At 35.1% G+C, this 22448-nt stretch overlaps 2 protein-coding genes across 3 annotated transcripts in view; one reads left to right on the top strand and one right to left on the bottom strand.

Moving 5' to 3' along the window:
• Positions 1-22448, bottom strand: part of LOC135086768 (frequenin-2) — a 275388-nt gene that overhangs the window by 160919 nt on the left and 92021 nt on the right. Inside the window, exon 2 of one of the 2 annotated variants that reach the window (XM_063981558.1) lies at positions 7622-7745. The exons of the other annotated variant lie outside the window; for it this stretch is intronic. The gene's annotated coding sequence lies outside the window, so the exon portion shown is untranslated. The remainder of the gene's footprint in view (positions 1-7621; positions 7746-22448) is intronic. 2 annotated transcript variants of the gene reach the window in all.
• LOC135086770 (uncharacterized) lies at positions 3271-5581 on the top strand. The gene is made up of 4 exons (XM_063981562.1): positions 3271-3589; positions 3803-3945; positions 4310-4524; positions 4847-5581. The coding sequence occupies exons 1-4, from the start codon at positions 3562-3564 to the stop codon at positions 4893-4895; spliced, it is 435 nt and encodes a 144-aa protein (XP_063837632.1). The 5' UTR covers positions 3271-3561; the 3' UTR covers positions 4896-5581.

Below are 22448 nucleotides of genomic sequence, written 5' to 3'. Positions count from 1 at the left end.
TTATTATCATTGGAAAGAAGAGATAATTAGGAGATGTTTTTAAAAGATCTTAAAAACAATCCACTAACACATTTCATTTTTTTAATCAATTTCTAAGTTGTTTTTTATCGTGTTTTGTACTTTTGTTAAACTTTGGCGGCTCGTAATTAGCTATCCAATCAGTATCTGAATATAAAATGTTTTTATTACGGTGCGTCCAGACTGGGCGCACGGGCTCGCGCGGCAAACTCAACATCCTGCTCACTCAAGAGCAGGGTGAGCAGGATGACCAGCTTGCTGCGCGAGCCCGTGCGCCCTGTCTGGACGCACCATTAGACTAAAAACATATTGGATATTCATACAAAATAAATAAATCGGTTAAAACACGCGAAAAAAAAGAAGCAGTTTTAGGTCAAATTTCGGAAAATAATAATAATATCATCATCATCATCATCATCATCAACAGCCCTTTACAGTCCACTGCTGGACTATGAGCCTCCTCCACTAGAGTGGAGGGTTTTGCCATAATCCCCACATAATATCATAAATATCAATAAAAAAAAGTAGCTCATTTAGGGTCAAATGGGCGAACTCATATTGAAAATGACCTTACTTACGAAGTTTGTCTAACGTTCTACCAAACACCTGTATATTTTATATTATTATCAGGGATCGAAATAGGTGGTATCAATTTTATTTACCTAACCTTATTCGCGACGAGACGATTGAGCTAGATGAATCGAAAATTCCCCAGGAATAATTCCGATTTTTTGTGGGGACCAATGAGATAAAAAAACTCATACCTACCAAAACCAATGGACCAACAGGGTACCTTGTAAATTACCAATCGAAACGCAAAATCCACAAAAGTGATGTGATCGTTTCCAAGAAATTAATAAAATACGTTTTTGCTAATTACAGAATTGAAATAATCCTTTGTAGGTATTTTTTGATGTCTTGTGATTTCCTTTACCTAAGTTCGTTGTTTTATTATTCTTACCTACTAATACATAAGAAAAAAATATGTCTCGTCTCGAAGTATTATATAAATCTAGAATAAATAGATAATCAGACAAATAAATCTAGAAAAAATAGATAATTAGCATCTTGTGTACCTTTGTATTAAAATTATCTTATACATAAATAAATAAATAAAAATTTATATAATGCCTATACTTATTTAAAATGACGTACTCAAATCACTAATTCAGCCGCCGAACTACTATGAGTAACGGAGTGTACCATCTGCGCTATAAATTCTTTATAGAAAAACAAAGAAGCGGAGCGGGCCGAAATGCGACACAGCCTCCCCGTGCGAACGCTAGCGAAAGACTGAGCTCCCGCATTCGCGCGGCCCGCGTGTGGTAATTACAGGGTATTTTGAATGTATGACACGGATTGACACGTAATACATGATTTTTGAAAAAAAATGAACAACAATTTTTTAGACCATAAAATTTTCTATCATTTGGTTTTTTTTCTGTCAAAACTAATAGTTGTAACAAAAAAATCGAACAACAATTTTTTAGTTAAAGATATTATACATCTCACACATATTTTTTTTTTCTTGTTTGGATCATCCATTTAGGAGGAGTAGGGATTCAAAGAGAGGTCTATTTTGCAGTTTTGCCTCACCTATCGCCTTAATTATTTTCTTAGTATTTGTTCTCAATTTGGTTAATAGGGGAGAGTTCGGTATATTGTACCGCCGGGTAAATTGTACCACCCTAATATTTCGTAAAATATTTATTGAATGTCTGTAACTGCAACACTGAGCGATACACAACTAAATTCATTGAATATCGGCCACATGGCTTTTGCCTTGACAATTATCACGTGTGTTTTATTTTGAAAAGATTTTTTTCATTGTTTTCAAGTAACTTTTGAGAATGCATGTTGAGTTTGTAATTTTGTTAAATTTAATCACACAGTGTTTCTAATTTATTAATTAGAAGTGTAAATTAGTGTGGATTACAATTATTTTAAACATTTTTCGGTATTTATAAGCTATATTTTTTACCGATTTTTTAAATGCACTATCACCTAGTCGGTTAAATTGTACCACATCAAGTTGCATGAAAATTATACCAAAGGATTTTGAAAAATTTTTAGCGAACCATATTTTGAAGTTATAATAGCATATTTATGTTTGACTAACAATAAATTAAATCAAAAGACTGGCAAAGTATATTAGGTACAAGTGTGCGTTATGATAATTGGCATTACAAAACTTGTACTCAAAATTGTGATAACGTGTAAAACAATATCGATTGTCTGTTATTAACTACTGTTCCTTTTCGTTACCTAATTTGTTAAGAATGTATCGTATAATATTTTGCCATAGTTTTTTTATAGGCTTGAAATTTATTGAAATCCAATTTAGTAACCCTGTGGTACAAATTATCGAACCGGTTGGCTAAATTGGACCGATGCTCTGAACTCGCATTTTGTTGATTTGTGCTAAATATACAACAATCATGTTGATTAATACCTATGAAATAGTAAGTTGAATAATTTATCTTTTAGTATAATACCATGGCACAGTGTGTTATAGGACTGTATAAACGGACATTCTCATTGATTTGATGAAACGTATAGAGCTCAGTTTTACAAACATGATAGTAAAACTCCCGTTTGAAAATTCCACGTAGTTTTCGCGGTATAAAAATTCAAAGTTACCTATTTTTTTACTTCAAAATTATGCAAAAATATTCTCACTCGTTAACTAATAACATTTAATTCAGAATTGTTATAATACTTCATAGAGCTCTTAAAACTACACGTAATAAGCGTATTAAGTGCTTCGTAAACGCATTCAGTTAATTAGGAAAAATGATTTTAGTGATTTTTGTTTTTATTTTTTTTCTCAATTATACCTTAATATATGCAAACATTTTTAATTGCAAGATATAGTCTGATATTTAATCTAATCTATATTAATAATTTCGTCAAGGGGTACGGTAGACTGGATCGAAACCTTATATGAATAACAAAGCATAAAAAAATAACGATTTTGAGTCGACAACATATATCCGCAAAATTCGGATAATGGAGAATTTCGTTAAATTCCGATGGCATTGACAAACAAACCGCTGTCGCCATCTTTAGTAGTTCACCATCCACTCACTATGCGATCAACGCCAAAAGCTGGGTTGTCATCGATCCATAAATAAATGGAAATCAGTGCGTTTCGCGATTTTTATGATAATATACTCTTTGTTATGTGTTTTTTCTTTAAACCTGGTATTGGCCGATTCAACCACAAAAAAAGAATATTAGCCATAACCTTATATAGTTCCAAAATACTGGACTGTCCTATCGATGACATTGACAGTGGGGCGCCACCGTCAATACTGGATCGCTGGTTCCGATTTTTGCCATGTTGGAAACCATATAGTTGAACGATGGTAGCGCCCCCCTGTCATTGAGTTTGGTGGGACAGTTCAGCGTGGGTCATCTATAAGTTGAAGTTCAAATGTCAATGTCATTTAGTTTCGCACAGTGATAAATTCCAGTGACATGCAATTTTTGTAATGGTAAATTATTTGTAAGAAACTGCAAACAAATGCAAATGTGCAGTCGATGTGTGGAATGCGACAACATTTACTCGGTAAGCGGCTTAATTTTCTTTTTATTTAACCCGAAAAATAATAATAAATGACCACATGCATAGCCTGTGTTGAGTTGTTATCAACATAAATTCAGAAACAGACACAATTTTTGCACCGTTTTTTCTGATAACCGAATAGACTCCTTCATGCGCAAGTTCCACTTGAGCTCGGCTGGTTCTTATTATAAATAATTGTGTAATATATTTTTGCAGATAATTTCAATTATTGCGAGTGTTGTGGCTTAGAAACAATTAGGCTGTTAAGAATAAACAAGGCTCGGGCACTATCATACCTTTTTCCTAAAAAGCAAAAAGCTGCTTCTGCTGCTTCACAAGATTTATTTGATGACTTTCAGGTAAGTTAATAGTGTAGGTCACTGAGTAAAGTAAAATAATAATAATAATAAATAAACTTTATTTATCTTTCACAGAGGTATAAATAAATATAGAGGTGGGAGGATATACCTACACCTACATACATTCACAATACTTATTATTATTTGAATATTTGTCTAAAAATAAAATATATTTCTCTTATTAAACTCAGCTCAGATGGAGCGCGACAACGGAGAAGTCGAGGATGTAGGTTCAATTCCTGCATGTGGTGTATTTTTTCATCACATCTTATTAAATTTGTTTAATAAGAGTAACACAATATAGCATTAAAAATTTAAATTAAAGCTTTAAATTAGCTATTCATAAATATATTTCTCTTTTAAGGTTGATAACGAAGAGTTGACGCTAATCGAGGATTCATTGATGATTGATGATGCTTCTTCGGACAACAAGAAAAAACAGCTACTGTCAGTCAGCAGTGATGATGCTTCTTCAGACAACAAGGAAAAACAGCTGCTGTCAGTCAGCAGTGATTTTATTTCTTTAGAAGGAGAAGAGAAAGAACACATAGCAAATGGCGGGCAGACCCCCGAAAAAACGTAAATATTCAAGCAGGTTTAGTACAGAATATCAGCCCCCAGGACTAACTATTTATATTTAGCACTTTCAAATAACACCATTCAAGTATCAGTACATTCAGTTGGTTCTATGATTTATGAATGTGTTCAATGTCAAGCACTTCATTTTTTAGGTGAAAAAATTAAAAATCATTTTAAAAATTGTTGTCATAATGGGAAGGTATACATAGACCCAGACAGTCTTAAAGCCAATTCCAGAAATATTATTATCATTTTTTGAACCAAACAGAACAGATGAAAGTGTTCGACAATATCTTTACACTGAAATTCCGACACATTTCAGATTTATCCATGGACAGTGGCAACCACGGAATATCTCAGTCAGCGGCTGATAAAGTAATTGCAAGAATGTATAATTATTCCTTTTCTGATCGGGAACGATATTATCTCCGGCTATTACTTCTTCACGTCAAAGGGCCGACTTGCTTCAGAGATGTTAGAACTTATTAATATGAAAATATTATTTACACATCATTTCGAGAAGCTGCTCAAGCAAGGGGGCTACTTTTTGACGATCAAGAATGGGAAAGATGTTTGGATAAAGCAATTGGTTTCAAACTTCCTCGGCACAGCTGTTTGCGTTAATTTGCGTGTTTTGTGAAGTAACTGATCCTAATGCTCTTTGGGAAAAATTTGCATCACATTTTATCGAAAACTTTACAAGATCCCGCCCTGAAATATTATCCAAACAGTTGGCTTTACAAGAAATTGATGAAACATTAAAACTCCACGGAAAGAGACTAACAGATTTCGGACTTCCGGAGCCAGATATTGATGAAAATAGTATTTTCTTATCTGATCCCGTTTCTGACTATTAATAAGAGTTATTTACATAACCTATATTAACGATTGAATTTGATTGTTTGGTTAATTTGTCTTAGTTTATTTTGAATGTTGATTTAAAATAAAAATAATTTGTGTAAAAACATTTGCAGTTTTTATTTACCATATTTATTAAACACAACTAACGAAGCTATATGAATCTATATTTAATATTCTTTGAGAACCGATGACTACAGAAACATCTACATTTTGCACCTAGAATTGTGTATTATGAATCAAATTGCACCCGAGCGAAGCCGGGTTTTCATCTAGTTGTATTAATAAAATCAGCTTTAAACTCCGTGATATATTTGAGAAAAAACATAAAACGTCTTAATAATTTTTTTACGAGTCTAGGGTCGACAATTTTGGAAGGAATAATTCATGTCTAAAAAGTTTCAAATCCCGCCCGTTATGTGCATAGTGTTGAAGGTTCTAAAAAGTCACATTCACATTGTTTTTAACCGACTTAAAAAAAAGGAGGAGGTTCTCAAGTCGAGTCTTTTTTCTTTTTTAACACTCTTATATTAACTTAAGTTGTATGTAAGTAACTAACTAAAAAAGTATGTAAACAAATCTAGGAAGTCGAATTTATCCTACCTTTAATAATTTTCTCATCCATTTGAAACCTGTGTAAATCGGATGTCAATACAATAATTTGGTACAATCGAGCTGATGATATTTAAACATCCAAAAGAAATATTGCTATTAAAAAGTGATGGGTACAATTCTATATGGCGCATATTTTCAATTTGATTTTCCTCAAATATATCACGGAATTTAAACCTGATTTTTTTATACAATTAGATTAAATATCAGACTATATCTTGCAATTAAAAATGTTTGCATATATTAAGGTATAATTGAGAAAAAAAATAAAAACAAAAATCACTAAAATCATTTTTCCTAATTAACTGAATGCGTTTACGAAGCACTTAATACGCTTATTACGTGTAGTTTTAAGAGCTCTATGAAGTATTATAACAATTCTGAATTAAATGTTATTAGTTAACGAGTGAGAATATTTTTGCATAATTTTGAAGTAAAAAAATAGGTAACTTTGAATTTTTATACCGCGAAAACTACTTGGAATTTTAAAACGGGAGTTTTACTATCATGTTTGTATAACTGAGCTCTATACGGTTCATCAAATAAATGAGAATGTCCGATTATACAGTCTCATAACATACTGTGCATGGACATTAGCAAAAACAAAAGAAAACTATGCGTAAAATGGGATTGAAAAAAACTGGTCCAAATTACCGGACTCTCCCTTACGTTGCAGGCTTGAATCATCCTGAATATCAGGAAAAGAAATATGATTCGTGATTCAGAGGGCACGTTAAGGCGGTCTGATTGAGTCATGGGGTTCATCAAGTTTCACACCAGGAAACTCAATTGTCATAATTCACATGAAAGAATAATTACCTAAACCTTTTGGATCGAATCAATTAGCTTTAGATCAAGTATTACTTTTAATCCGCCTATACTCGTATTACGAAATTATGCGAATCATTCCAGTCATGCTTTAAATATTAACCGTAGGTACTGAATATTGTCATCGACCACCAGACCAACACTAGTGTTGAACGAAATTATTTAAAGGAAGGTGTAAATTTAAAACCACAGCTGAATAACAAGATGGGAATATTTAATTAAATTTTAATCCAATCCCACATTTCTGAGGTAGCCGATAATAAATAAATTACTTGCACATCATTTCAATCCACTGTAATCGGTTGACGAAATCCGGGTGAAACAAGAATTATATTTTAATTTTGTACAGGTATTGGGAGAAACCGTAATTAAAAGTTCCCAAAAATAAATGTGTCAGAGCTGTAATTAAGGAAAATAATATGTCAGCCGGATTTTCTTGTCAACTTCGTATATTTAGCTTCTAGAATTAATGAATAAGTTTAATGAATGGCTTTCCATTTCCTAAAGGTGATATTAGATGATAAAATGTGTATTTGCAATGACATGAATTCAAGCTCATTTCGCAATTAATTCATTAAAAATTATTAGGGAAGAAACACAGTGTTGTAAAAGCATTAGCTATCTTGAACACAAACGAAATGGGCTGAAGTGAACAAAACAAAACAACACCGTTTATTATAACTGCTAAAAGGAATCGCTGTGTGAATAACGTCTTCAATCAAAGTTAAGAGTCGATTACGGCAATTGGTGTAGTTAAGTAAGCGCTTGAAAACTTGCCCGGTTCGTGAAAGCGTATTACCTTTCAGTGTAACTGTTTAGCGTCTATTCTCCGGAGGCCCACACACTCACACTCCATCACACTACGGGAACACACAACAAACTCGCCTCACTACTTTATTCCTTTCACGATTTTCGTAGGGTATCTGAAATGAGGGAAAAATTCTCCCGTTACTTTTTATTCTATTTGCCACGAAAATTCGCCAAGCATTGCCGCAGTTCCATTATACGTACACAGCTCCTTTAAAACAGCAGCTTTTACTGCATCTTACTGACCGCACTCAGTTACAAAAACTAGGTACTTTGTTTTTGTTTTGTATAGCAAACAGTTGCATGCCAACAGGAGAGTTTCGAGTTGATAAATTTTATTTAGTCATTCAAATAATTAGCTGGGTGTCCATTTATAACTCGAATCACAAATAAATTAGTTTGTGCATGCTATTTTCATATTTTTTGTTTGACAAGTTAAGTAATTTGTGGAATGTTTGCATAAAGCTTTTAATTTAATTGCTGTGTTTTATTTGGGATCCTAAATCTATTTTAAATTACTCAAATTAGAATTTACTCAATCAAATGATATATTTCAGTCAAATACTGGATTACTGTCTCTATTTTATCAGAAATTAACGTTAAATTGAGTGGATCGTCATTTGTGATGACGTTAAAAATATTTCGCATAGCAGTTCGCACAGCAAGCATTATTGAGTTACAAAATGATGATATCCTTGTTGTTTCTTAGTAGAGGGGTAGAGAAAGAATACCTTTGTAAGGCTGAGACACAAATCAAAGGCTGCTTCTGTGATCGCGAGCAATAAATGTCTCGGCCAGTCGCAGACCTGACATAATGTATTACGGACATTATCTATCCTGCTATATATCTATCTATATTATAGACAACTGTGTGTGGGATTTAAATTAAATCAAAATGTCAGTCTAAGGTATTGAACAGAAGTCTGCAACCTACAATCTTGTGAAAGCATTGGCTATGTTAGTAATGTATTTGAAAAACGTTAGTCGAGAAAATTAAGTTTAGTGTGTTTTTCTAACATATGTGTAGTCTATTATTGCAAAATATTAATTAGTGTGCTAGTTTGTAGTACCTACTTACAAATTATAAGCTTTATACGTTATTTTGTGAAAGTTTATTTGGGATTTATTTATATTCTTCATCTTCAAATACATTATGTTTCATAAATACAAGTACCTTTGAACAATTTTAAGAGTAAGAAAACGAGTATATTAAAGAGAGTCAGTTCAAAATTCTAAATTTTTGTAAACTCAGAGATTTTATGTTAACAACAAAACTGCTAACTACGAGTACTTAAACGGTGCTGCAGGTTAGGTCTCTGTTTTTAGAGTTACTCATGTCGTTCCAGCCCGTCCTAGTTTAGTAAGTTGTTAAATTGTCCGTTATCTAATTACTTAAGAGCAGTTAACATAAAGTAGATACGATGAAACGACAGTTTCAGTCATTAAACGGGGGCAGCTTTGTTATACCGCCATCGGAAGCGTTTTGCTTCCTACGAGATTTCAGAGGAAAGTTTCCTTTATATTTCAAATCTTTTTTGAGAAACCTGCTAAGATATGAATCCATTTTTGAATTTGGAATGTTTTATTTTTTATTTTTTGATAGACAGCTTCGTACCAAAGTTTTAAGAAAAGTCGAGACTTTGGCTTATAGAAGATATTTTGTTATAGGGAGATAATATATCCCAAAGTAAAAGCCAAAGCACACGATGCGTTGCGGCGGCTGTGCGACGCCGCAGCGGGTCGCTGCGCGTCTTACATAGAAATATCTGTCGTGGGCACACGAGCGGTGCGGCGCTTACGCTGAAATCTTTGCGGCGCCGCAACGCATCGTGTGCTTTATCCAGTCGCAGCAATGCTGGTTGGTTTTATACAAATTGTTCCTTTTGATATCCAGAGGTAGGTAGGTATATTCCATGAATAAAATCTAGTTAAATTTCTTAAGAATATGTTTTAAAATAGATTTTTTTTTTCAAAATTGATACCCAGTTCTCTAGGCTTTTTGTACATATTATTTTCATTAATGAGTTATGTAAATCATTCATTATTTAAGTAAAAATAATATGATATTGATATTTACATAAACGTGTTTTACATGGTTATTATTTTTATGAAAAAATACGTCGAAAAAAAATTTTGAATTTCAAAAATTAATGCTATTAGATTCTTTGAAAAGGTCTTATTATTATCCTAGAGTTCCAGGAAATCAAAAAGAGCAGTATTGTATTCATAAATGTATAGGGAAGCAGGTAGTAGGTACATTCATATGTCATTCTTTTTATGCATCATGCATCATTCATTTACCATTGTCAGATTTCGATGCAACACAGATCCGCACTTAGCAATCACGTCTCTTTGTGATAAACCTCGTAACAGATCCGGACTAAGATTAGAATATAATATTCCCATCTATTTTTATCGTCGGTCGTTAATGTTATTTATTTGAGTAGGAAACGTTTCTTCCAAGGGCGAAGGTTTCCAAAGTTAAGAGGAAAAATACTTTCTCCATTGCCCCATGCGCGGAATGGTAATCATGTTTTCGTCCGAACCAGACAGAAAGAATCTTTGTAATTATTAGATTATTTTATCTTAATTACTTTAGCGTCATCTTTATTGTAAGTAAAATTAATAAGCTTCTATAAGGTCAAGGATCAAGACTCTAATGAAATTAAACAAGGGACCGCTTAATTTGGGCGAATCGCAAAATATAATATTAATAACTTGCCATCAAAGAATGGTGGCTTGCTTTTGGGGATTTTAGATTTATTGAACCACCTACAAACTCATTAAAATTAAAAAAAAAGTGCTGATATTATTTTCTTAATATTTATTTAATTATTGCTTTTGAAAAAAAAATCTCTTAGGTACTCTTTACTACATTTTTGTAGATTTTTGTTTAACAGCCTGAAACCCCAGGTAAGTAGTACCTACACATTAGAGTACAAAGTAAAATAATTTTATCATGGCATTATATCGGAGTTTAGACGCCAAAACACGATGAGTATCGTGACGTATAAACAAACCGCATTTTGAGTATAATCTAATAGCTTAACCACACCGCAATATAAGGTTAACTAACACAAATAGTTGCTAATCTAGGTGGCATATTTCTGTTTTCAGAGCAGCTTCGGAATAATTCCTATTAATTAACAAATTCCACTGAAATAGTCTCTCAAACGATGCCATCTGACAATCGAACAGCATTAAGCTTTCAGACCAGTTAAGTTTCCAAAAATATAACTTACTAGCTGTGCCCGCGACTTTGTACGCGTGAAAATAGTTTGAATAATATTTCCCGTTTTGCAAAATTTTTCTTTACTGTTCCGCCGCCGGCTACTGAACTGTGGGCTGATGTTATACTTATAGCTTAAAGCCTTCTTCGATAAATGGGCTATCCAACATAAAATTCCTGAGATTAGCACGTTCAACCAAACAAACAAATTCTTCAGTTTTATAATATTAGTATAGATTGTTAGACGGCTCTCAAAATAGAGGTAAGCCCCACTTTGAGCCAATGCGCCAGTAACAAGCGGTTTATACTTGAAAGTTAAGCTAATAAACTTTGAAGTATAAACCGTGCTTGTTACTGTAGGAAACACCAGCATCCAGTAATGACCAGTTTAGAGATTGACTCGCCCGTATAGCTCGGAGACAACAGACGATACATTCAAAACAAAAATTATTATGCATTAGTAGTATAGAGAGGCTTATAGGCGGATAAATAACACCACTTGCCTTACTTCCACCCCTCCACCAGTCCTAAGTGGGTCTACAACCCGATCGAGTTAACTGTGCCACCACAGATCACAGAAACTACAGGGAGATGTGACAAGGGGGCGGGGCCGGTGTCGCAGCAATATGCCCAAAAACAGAACACATTGCTTCAGACGTCATAATGTAAACAGTTTACATTGTTTGCGTAGTACTAAAGATTTTTCCAACGTTGAGTACTGATACCGCAGTGGATAATGAGCACATATTTTGATTACTTTGTTTGTGTCAATTTCTAATGCGACTGAATTTCGAACTCAGCGCATTAGTGGGCTTCTCTCTATATCTCTATGTGGGCGCCTCACTAGAATGTGAGGATTCCGGGTGAAGCTCGCTTCCACCTTCGGCCTGATCATCACTTACCATCAGATGAGATACAGGCCTCGTTGTGGCCTTTACCTTAAAGTGTGCCCATAGGTAGGGCTATATGTATCCATATACATATAGTCTTACTTTGCTCTAAGGCATTGTAGATGATAACTAAGACGACTCTACCTTCTCAGGCTTGATCGTCACTTTCCCTCGGGCCAAGAGGTCATTCAATGAGGGCTATCGTTTTAGCGCTCACCAATTAGCGCCACTGTAGAGTAAGGTCCTGTCACTTGCTAGTAGCGAAGACAGTGGCGCCAACTTGTGAGCGCTAAAGTGGTAGGAGGACTATCGCATTTGCACTCATCAAGATGGCGCCACTGTAGAGTAAGGTCCTGTCAATCGCCAGGGGTGTTGCCAACTGTTAAGTATAAAAACGATAGCCCTCATTGCAGGCTAAGAGCCTTAACCCTAGTGGGTGCTTCCAAAAGATTACGCTGATAAAATCATTTTGGCGCTTATTAACTACTAGTAGTTACCGTCTTAATTACGAAACGGGTTTGTTAAAACTAATATATAGAGCTTACTACAAAAAGTACAATAATTATAATTGTATTGCGAAATTGGGTTATTTTTGAAATAAGAACACATGTTAACTTCAGCTACTTTCTACGTGGGCGATAGATTTTAGCATAATAATGTTAATGTAGGAGACTACACCACATCTAATTTTGATCTGTCCTATCTTTTTGTGCTAGATATAAAATCCAAAGCTCGTAATGAGAAACGTCCACGTGTGGGTAATATTCCGACGCAGTGACCGCACCTGCTCGCTTTCGACATAAAATCAAAGGAGCGCGAAAATTTACCATCACTCCAGTTATTTTTATTTAACACTTACCGAGAGAATAAAATGCACTCATAAATGGCGTGCCATTTTCAGATATAAAGAACATAAATGGTCAGAGTAACGACGGTTAGTAAACTGCATCATTTTTATAAAATTAATCCCGTTCCCCATAACTTTCATATTTTCAAGTATTTTTTTCAGCTAGAGCTCGTAACTCATAACGCTGAATGGACTGCCGATCTCTTGAGTTTTTCAAATATTTTGCCTATCCTTTTTCATTTGGAATTTTGTGTTTATTTTTATTCTTCTCCTCTTTCGTATTTCTTCTTTCTGAGGTTGAGTCGCACCACCTTATTTTAACCGTAACATTATCAATAACCGGCGCTTTTTGTATCGAGTTTGACAGATTTTTGACGTTTGTCGAAGTTAAAGTAAGATGGTGCTACTCAGCCTAAGAGTAAACAAATGTTGGAAATGTTAACATCAATCAATTGACATTAGTTTGTGTGATATATCCTAGTTGTTTTAGATATTAATTTATATGATAAATAATCATCCATCTACCAGTCCGTAGCACCGGTAAAAAATTTTGATTGATTCGTTAAAAAATTGAATTCCTCTAGTGGTTTTTGTTGTTGGGTGTTGGCTTTCACCATTTTAGGATCTGTTTTTATTCGCAGAACTAAGTTTTTTTGTATTTGTTTGAACTGTTATGTTATTGGATTTGGTTTAATCCTTTTAGGTTTTTAATATTCGCTTTAAAGGTTTTCATGGTAGCTAACTTCGATTAAAAGTTTTTGATTTAGTTATGTGTGAATAATGAAAGAGGATAGATAACATTTTATTATTGTTATGTAATGTACTCGTAGCACTGGAGGAGGCCTTTATCCAGCAGTGGACGTCATTTAGCTGAAACGAAAGAACGGACCGCACTGATATTTTTTTATTATTGTATTTTTCTTCTGTCATTATCAAAACTTGCCGCATTTTTTTTTTATTCTTTTTAAACCTACTATGTATAACGTTTGTGATGCTCGCCCTTATAACCACATTCTCAATAAGAAGTCTAATTAATAAGGCTAGAAAAGGTTTTTAAAAATAGGCAGTCATTTCCAAATACACAATTTATTTTAACTTACATTTAATTTATTTTCGACCTATAGTGGAATTAACCTAAAGCTTCGAGGAATACTTCGAAATTTTCATAAAACATATTTTATTTTTGCCATATCATCGATAAATGCCGCGTATTGCTCATTTTTTTTATTCCGATGAATGTTTCAAATTACCAATACATATCGCTTTACATTCCTAAATAAAAACAAATGAAACGCGATTGGTTTTACCGTTAAAAGCCAAACGTGAAACCGTTAAATAATTGTATATTTCTACACTAATATTATAAAGAGGAAAACTTTGTTTGTTTGTTTGTTTGTTTGTTTGTTTGTTTAGTTGTAATGGATAGGCTCAAAAACTACTGGACCGATTTTAAAAATTCTTTCACCATTCGAAAGCTACATAACTCACGAGTAACATAGGCCTAATTTTATTTTGGAAAAAAATAGGGTCCCGTAAAATATTTGGGATTTTCATAAGACGTGGAAAAGCGCCATCTATCGTCATTGGTTAAAATCTTCTTGCGCCTGACAAACATTTTTGAGGTACGTAAATATTCATGAAGGCAAAGCTGTCAAACGCCATCTATCGACATCATTAGTAAATTAGTAACTAAATATTACATGTACTATGAATAGCGCTGTTCGTAAATAATTTTGAAAATTTAATAAATAAAGATATTTTATGTAATTAAACCATTCACTGTATGTATCTATTTGAATCATTCACTGTGCTTAAACGCGCAAATCAAAGTGTTAATTAGTGACTTTTACAAACTTCCTTGCAAATTCTTACTATGTGCCGCCATCTACCGAGATGAATATTAGGGTACGGTTCAGCGGCGGACAAATGGGATGGGCGCGTGGGCGATTGTAGTTACATAGGATAAGAATTACTTCGTTTTTATTTTCTGTATGTAATTTGTTAATTTTTTGGTAGGGTCCTTATTTTACTACTAACCATGTGTACTTAATTAAGTATCTACTAACAAAACTCGATTGTCAACTGTAGTATATACCTAATAAATAAATATAAATAAATTACTTAGGTTGGTAGGTACTTACTTATTTGATTTTAATGATAATTACTATAGGTACGTATAATTTTAGTAGAAAGAAAGGTCATTGAATGACTAAGTGACTCACTCACTCATCACGAAGTCTCAGAAACTACAAGTCTCAAAAGAGTTCTCATAGGGGTTAATGGTCTATACCACTTTGATCACCTGGCTTTGATCACCAAGATGATCAAAGTGGACTCCAGTTAAATTATTTTTTTAGTGTTCTTTGATCACCTATAAATAAATTATACCTCTGAATTGTCACATACATGTCCAATTTGGTTATTGCGGTTTTTAGAAAATATCAAAAATGTTACAAAACAAAATATGTAGTACAACAATTGGACATGTGACTATTCAGAGGAGGTGTGATTTGTTTGTAGATGATCAAAGGACACTAAAATAATAATTTAACTAGAGTCCACTTGGCTCACCTAGGACATCGTATTCGTGGGTGATCAAAGGCACAGAATGAATTCAAAGGACACTAAATTGTCGCTGTAAGTCCACTTTTACACCTCCTTTTAGAACGTAGGTAGTCACTAAAACGAAATTTTGCAAAATTCAAACCTTATGGGAGTTAAAAAGGGGGTTAAAAGTTTGTATTGCAGTCCTCGGTTTGTAAAGTAAGAGACTTGAAAGTTAAAATGTATGCTCACTATGATCTCTAGATATTGTGGAGGTGTACATATACTGTTCGGTAGGTACATCGTGGTACTGTGTAGGTACACATCGGTTTGCCGACGATATTGTGGTCATGGCAGAATCGTTGGAAGATCTTGGCACAATGCTCGAAGACCTTAATCGATTTTCCCAACAGGTAGGCCTGAGGATGAACATGGACAAAACGAAGCTTATGTCGAATGTCCATATTGCGCCCTAACCAGTTTCAGTTGGAAGCTCAATTCTCGAGATTGTCGACAAGTAGGTATGTCTACCTCGGACAAACGATCCAGCTAGGTAGGTCCAATTTCGAGAAGGAGGTCAATTGTCGAATCCAACTCGGCTGGGCAGCGTTCGGGAAACTACGCAACATCTTATCGTCCAAAATACCTCAATGCCTGAAGACTAGAGTGTATAACCAATGTGTGTTACCAGTGATAACTTATGGCTCGGAAACGTGGCCTCTCACTATAGGCCTTATACAGAAGCTCAGTTCCACAGCGTGCTATGGAGAGGGCTATGCTTGGTGTTTCTTTGCGAGATCGAATCAGAAATGAGGAGATCCGTAAACGAACCAAAGTCGCTGACATAGCGACGGATTAGCAAGCTGAAGTGGCAATGGGCAGGGCACATAGTACGCAGAACTGATGGCCGATGGGGCAGAATGGTTCTGGAATGGAGGCCGCGTACCGGAAAACGTAGCGTGGAACTTCCACCTACAAGGTGGACCGACGACATCGTAAAGGTAGCAGGGAAGCGCTGGACGCAGGCCGCTTCCAATCGATCAACATAGAAAGCATTGGGGGAGGCCTATTTTCAGCAGTGGACGTCCTATGGCTGAAATGGTGGTGGTGGTGGTGGTACATATGTATTCTGAAAATGTATCATTAGAAATCAACTACTGGGCCTAAGGAGATAAAAGGAGGGTTGGAAGTAGGGTATGAAAGTCCTATGTGTTTAAAGTAAGAGAGTTGAAATTTTAAATGTATGCGCTATAGGTGCTAAGAGCGGACTTTACGAAACTCCACCCCTAATGGAGTAAAACGAGGTCCACGCGTACGAAGTCGCGGGCGGCCGCTAGTATTTAATAAAATTTCAGGATACAATTTTAAAATATTTCACTAGCGTTTATGTATTTAGATTCACTGAAAAAATATATTCAAATGTTTATGAAATCCTAGTAGAGGTAAAACGACACGCTTTTCTAAATGAAAATAAATCTGCATTAAATTATGACCGCAGATTCTGCAAAATAAGCGACGTAGTGAAACCACTCGAATAACGTAGCGGTTTCTGTAGCCTCGGCTTATTTATGGCTTATGAATTTAGCCCTCACCGTAATACTCTCTGGATCTAAAGGGCTACTCCGAAAAACGTTGCCTAAATTTCGAATGTAGCCATCCCTTTCATGCAAAGCGAGATGCCTGCGTGAGAGACGGGGAAAGAGGACCCGAAACTATGTTAAAAGCGTTACGAAATAGCCCTGCTGCTACGACTACGAGTAGTAACAACTTAGGCTGAGTTGCACCACCTAACTTTGAACGTAGGTAACTATGACGATAACCGGTGATTTTTGTATGGAGTTTGACAGATTTTTGACGTTTGTCAAAGTTAAAGTAGGATGGTGCAACTCAGCCTAAGTATTGTCTGTTAAATAATCTGGTATGTTAGTGCTGGATTTTAAACGTCATTCCGCAAGTTTATTAAATGTATTTTCTTGCTCTCTTTCATCTCAAAGACCTTTCTTTTTGAAGTAAATTCAGATTACAATGATGAAATACATTTTGTGGGTACAATGCGTAGCATTTTATTTTCAATAAGTTCAACATTGAAGTTTATTTATTAGCATTTTTGTACTTTCTTTTACAATTTATTTAGTAAGCTATGAGTTGCTTTTACTAAGTTTTTATTTTGCGATAAATTCTATTTCACTCAAAGCTTATTTTAAAGAAGCTTACAAGTATCTCTGTATATTCTGTTTTATCGACTGGGTATTGAAGGGCCAGAGGAGCATTCCTTTAATATTTGTAAAAGAGCTTTTTAAAGCCTACTTGCAAATAAATGAAAATGAATTGAATAAAAATTTTTTGAAGTAAAAAGCTGATATTTTAAATGTTTCTAGGTATGTCACACTGTCACTAACTTGATCATATTAAACAACTAAATTCAGTAGTGATAATTATTTCTTGACGGCTCAAATTTACAAAATAACTACCAATTTTTTTTAGACAAGCAAAATCCTCAGGGCTATTTAAAATTATGTCAATTAACACCGAGCCTCCACCGCCTCCACCCGAGGGATTTCTGTCTTCCACCAAAAATGTGCTGAAGCTACGTGGAGTGCGTGTAAAAAATTCAACCCGTAGAGTTAGGTAGGGGAGACCGAGATGAGTTGTGACAGAGAAGAGTTGTGAAATTGTCGATTTTTTTAACATACCTAACTACTAGCGAGCTTGTAACAGTGCGTGTTTTAGTTCAAGTCTCGGGCTAACAAATACGCGCTGTTGCGTGCTCGCTGATAGTTAATAGGTGTCCAAAAATCGACAATGTTACAACTCTCCTCTGTCTACTACTGTTTTGTCTCGCTCAGTGCGAACTAGCGGAATAGGCTTGTGTTTTCTTGTCTCACTCAGTGCTACGAGTTGTAGAATAGGGTTGCGTAGGCATGTTAACACAAAACAAGGAAAGATGATTGCAAAAGATGCGAGCGAGAAATGTGTGCGAGAGACGCGAACGAAGAATGTGTGCGTGAGATGCGAGCAAAGATGAGTAAGACGGATTAGCTAGCTAGCACATACTTAGCTTCCCATTGTTCCATCACAGCTCTACTATGTCTAGTCCGTGCTAATATTAGAAATGGGAAGGTAACTCTGTCTGCCTGTTTTACCAAACTTCTTCTTAAACTAGATAGTTTAAGAAGAAGGGAAAAACATGGGATAGTTTACATCCCAAGAGGACGCGCGCGTTAGATTTTATGTATCAAGTCGAAGTCGAGTCTTTTTTGCAATACCAGCCTTAATTTGGCCATGAAAGAAAAATACTCGTAGTTGAGTTTTAGTTGTTTCATCTATAGCAGCCCGTATCCCGAACCTGATACAAACGCTTCACTCAAGTCAGTCCATTTGGTTACGTAGATACGTTAACGGCCAGCTCGGAGGTCGCTCGCGGCGAGCCGACGCCATTCCCAATATTGGATCAAGTCAAACAGTGAAACTATTGTGCTCGCTATTGAAACACTCCTTTTATTCTTTTTGCGGTATCTAGGCTACATTATCTAACTCTTTACGGACCTTAGGCTACTATTTCTGTACCACAATGTAATCACGGTAAGTGCGTTTTTATCCGTGTGGATAAGCTATGTACTTAGCTGTAGAAAAGAGAAAATACAATGAAACATCTTAATACTGGGCGGTACTGAATAAAATCTCAGGTAGTAAACTAATAAACTTCAACTATATCTAAACAACTGTCCTCTTAGGTTGTCTGGAAGAAATCGCTTTATAGCGATAAGAGCATCTAAATTGTGTCGTCTCTTGTGTATTTCTTGTTTTTTCTCTTCTTTTCTTGTTTTGTGTCGTAGGTAGTATTATACCGTTTATACTTTTTTTTACTCTTTTTGATACCTTTTGTTTAGTTTTAAAATATATGTTTTTGATAGCCGTTGTGGGCATATATTGCAGTAATACACCTTTATTTTTGAACCGAAGGTTTTTCTTATTTCCGCACGCCCGAGCGGCTGTCCGCTACATAGTACCTACTTATATCTGTTAGTACCTAGTGCTAATACAAATAAGTTACGTGTATAATTATACAAATGGCACATCGCCGTCATTAATTAGCGTAGTGAAAATGAAAAGATTTTTATAAACGATGTGCGTGTCTGGAGAAAATTTCCCAAAGGATTTGCGCTGCTAAATCCGACGGATTGGATTTGTGCAAAATATACCATACTGACGTATTAAGTAAAGTTTGATCCAAATTTTGAGGCGGGTTGTAAATCAAAAAATAAGAGGTGAGAAAATTTTTACATACGAGTAATTTATTGTAAGTACTCGTATGTACTACTTTATTATTATTTTATTTCCATTTGTTTTAACATAGAACATAGCGTTTTAATATGATTTCGACACCATGCCAAAAAGCATTTTTATGGAATGGGTAAATGGATTACTATGTTCCTTGACTGTATATAGGCTTTGATAAAAAAACTTTAGTTTTTTAAAAATAAAAAATCGTCATTTACCCGACTGCGCCAGAAGGAGGGTTATGTTTTTTCGAGTGTATGTATGTATGTTTATCCTAACTACTCAGAATTAATTTTTTGAATAGATGATTAAAGTTTCCACATATGTATACCTATTCTACACACGAAAGAAAGTTCCTCGGACTCGCACATTCCCTTTGAATTGAATACCAGAAACACGGTTGAAAATCAGAACAATGCTCCAAGTCCAAAGGAAGAAAAGTAAAGCGAACCAGATCTCAATCAGCGGCAGAGGCAACTCATAAAATAAACTGCAGTTTACTGCAAAGCCAATTTTCCTTTAGGTGAAGTACCATTGTTAAAAAACATGGCCCCGGACTTTTGAATACGGGACAAAGATTCTTAACGCAACGCGCGTTTGTGAAACTGGCCTTTGCAAAACGGTACCTTTGTTTCTGTGTTGCAACTTTGTAAATAAAATAAAAACCGGCCAAGTGCGAGTCGGACGCGCGCACCGAGGGTTCCGTACAAACTTGTACACATGTAACTACAAATTTTCGGATATTTGCGGTCGATAAGTACTTAGGTATTGCTTCTTGTTGAATTTTGATTCCCTTGAGAGTGTTGAAATAAGAATTTTGCATTTTTTCGCGGCATAAAAGGCACTATCCTTTTTTACGCTAACTTAGAAGATTGTTTTTTACAGCTACAAGAGACTATAGACTTGAGTATGGTTTTAAAATTTCACTGATACCTACACGCGTTATAGAGATAGGGTCAACAAAGCGATCCTATAAGGCAGTGATTCTTAACCGGTGGTCCGCGGACCACTGGTGGTCCCTGGAGGCATTCCAATGGTCCACGAAGACATCGTAATAAACAAGTGACGTGACGTGATGAGTCGATTCAACACAATGCAAACGGCGCACAGTGGGCGAGAAATCGACCTCCCCTTTCATAGGATTTTGAAAAAAAAAAAGTGGTCCCTGACAAGACAGAAATTTGGTAAAACGGTCCCTCGTGACTTAAAGGTTAAGTACCACTGCTATAAGGGCTGCGGTTTTTTCCTTTTGAGGTACGGATCCCTAAAAATTAGTCACACTTTGTGACCTTAGTGGATGAAGTAAATTAATCGTCTACCGTAACTATGAATATGGAGTCTGCTAATCGTTTTTCACTAGAATTATTAATATTCCTCGCCTATTTTCGTAAGTCTTCGTTTGTATAAACGTGGCTCAACAGGTTATAAGTAAGTATAAATTAACGATGAAATCTTAATAGAATTAAGTATGTTTCAAATTATTATGAAGTTAATTGTGTAATTTAATCTGCATTAGGGGGCGTCCATTAATTACGTGAGACAATTTTGGCAATTTTTCAACCCCCCCGCCCCCCTTGGTGAGATTTGGTGAGATTTTTCCAGACCCCCTCCCCCTCCCCACAATCTCACGTGAGATTTCTTAAAATACATATTTGCAATGTAAATGTAAATCTGTGCTTCGATTAGGATTTAATATTAAAAATAAAAACTGTTTCTTCTAATTTCTTTATTGTTTAGACGGTTTAGAATAAAAAATTGAATAATTTATCATTATCGTCTTAAAAAATATATTTATTTTTTTAATTTAAAAAACCCAGTTTTCTCGCAATTTGACCCTTTTTCTTGCTGAAAAAATTACGTGATATTTGTCGAGACCCCCCCTCTCCCCTACGTGAGATTTAGTGAGGTTTTTCTTGACCCCCTCGCCCCCCTAAACGTCTCACGTAATTTATGGACGCCCCCTTATCTTGGTGAGGTTCTTGCAAGTCCAATCAGTATTATAATCAGGGCTTACCTTTTTAACGACAGGGGTCTAAGGGACAGAGCCAACAAGAAGAGAATGGGATATCTCGGAACCGTGTCCAGCTAGGTAACTTTATGGTCTAAGAAGTAGTATTAAGATAATTTACATTATATCCTTGGACATTTTACACTACGCTTCTAGTCCCAAACTAAGCAAAGCATGTACTTACTATGGGTACTAGACAACGGATATAAACATAGGTACCTACTTAAATACCTTTTTTTGTAAATACATACATATTATACATAGTAACACACAGACCCGTCACAGAAATTAAAATTCATCATTTCAATTTCTGCCCGGCCGGGAATCGAACCCGGGACCTCTCGGCATAGTAGTCCGTTCCGAACCACTACACCAAACGGCCGACTAGTTATTTTAAATTTTGACATCGTAACAAAGTTTGTTTTCTAGAGTTATGCATAGGTACGATGTGTTGAACATCAATATTAGAATGTTCTAGTATTTAGTGTTTTTGCAGTTATATATGACCAGCTGAACCGACAGTTGTCGTCCTATCAAACAGTCCAATAGCAATATTGGACGTCCAGTCAATATTTGATTGAAAAGTTCGTGAAAAAATTGGGTTATAACGTTTATCCAGTCAGTTTTTAAAAAGCTATTTACCTAACTTGTCATACATGAAAATGTTTTACTGATTTTTCTTTGTGAGAAGAAATATTAATTTATTATAAAATATTTTTAATTACGCGTTAGATTTTTATGTAAAATGCCTAGTTATGACAAACTTCAAAATTAAATATAAGTTTAGGTGATAATTACTGGTTAATAACAGAAATGTTGACTTTAAAAGACTATCTTCTCTTATCACTTGCAGCGCAGGCGGACTAGATGAAGTGAACGGTTGGATAAACTTATCAGCACTGAATGCCTGCTGCGATAAAAGGGGGTTACTCAAATGAAACGGACTGCTCAGAATGATGCCAGCCTCCCAACACCCATTGTAGCCTTTGAGAAATTGAAACAGACCAGCAATAGGTAGTT

Source organism: Ostrinia nubilalis, chromosome Z (assembly GCF_963855985.1).
Source record: "Ostrinia nubilalis chromosome Z, ilOstNubi1.1, whole genome shotgun sequence".
NCBI lineage: Eukaryota > Metazoa > Arthropoda > Insecta > Lepidoptera > Crambidae > Ostrinia > Ostrinia nubilalis.
The sequence above is the reverse complement of the archived record's forward strand: the minus strand, read 5'-3'. Positions and strand labels throughout refer to the sequence as shown.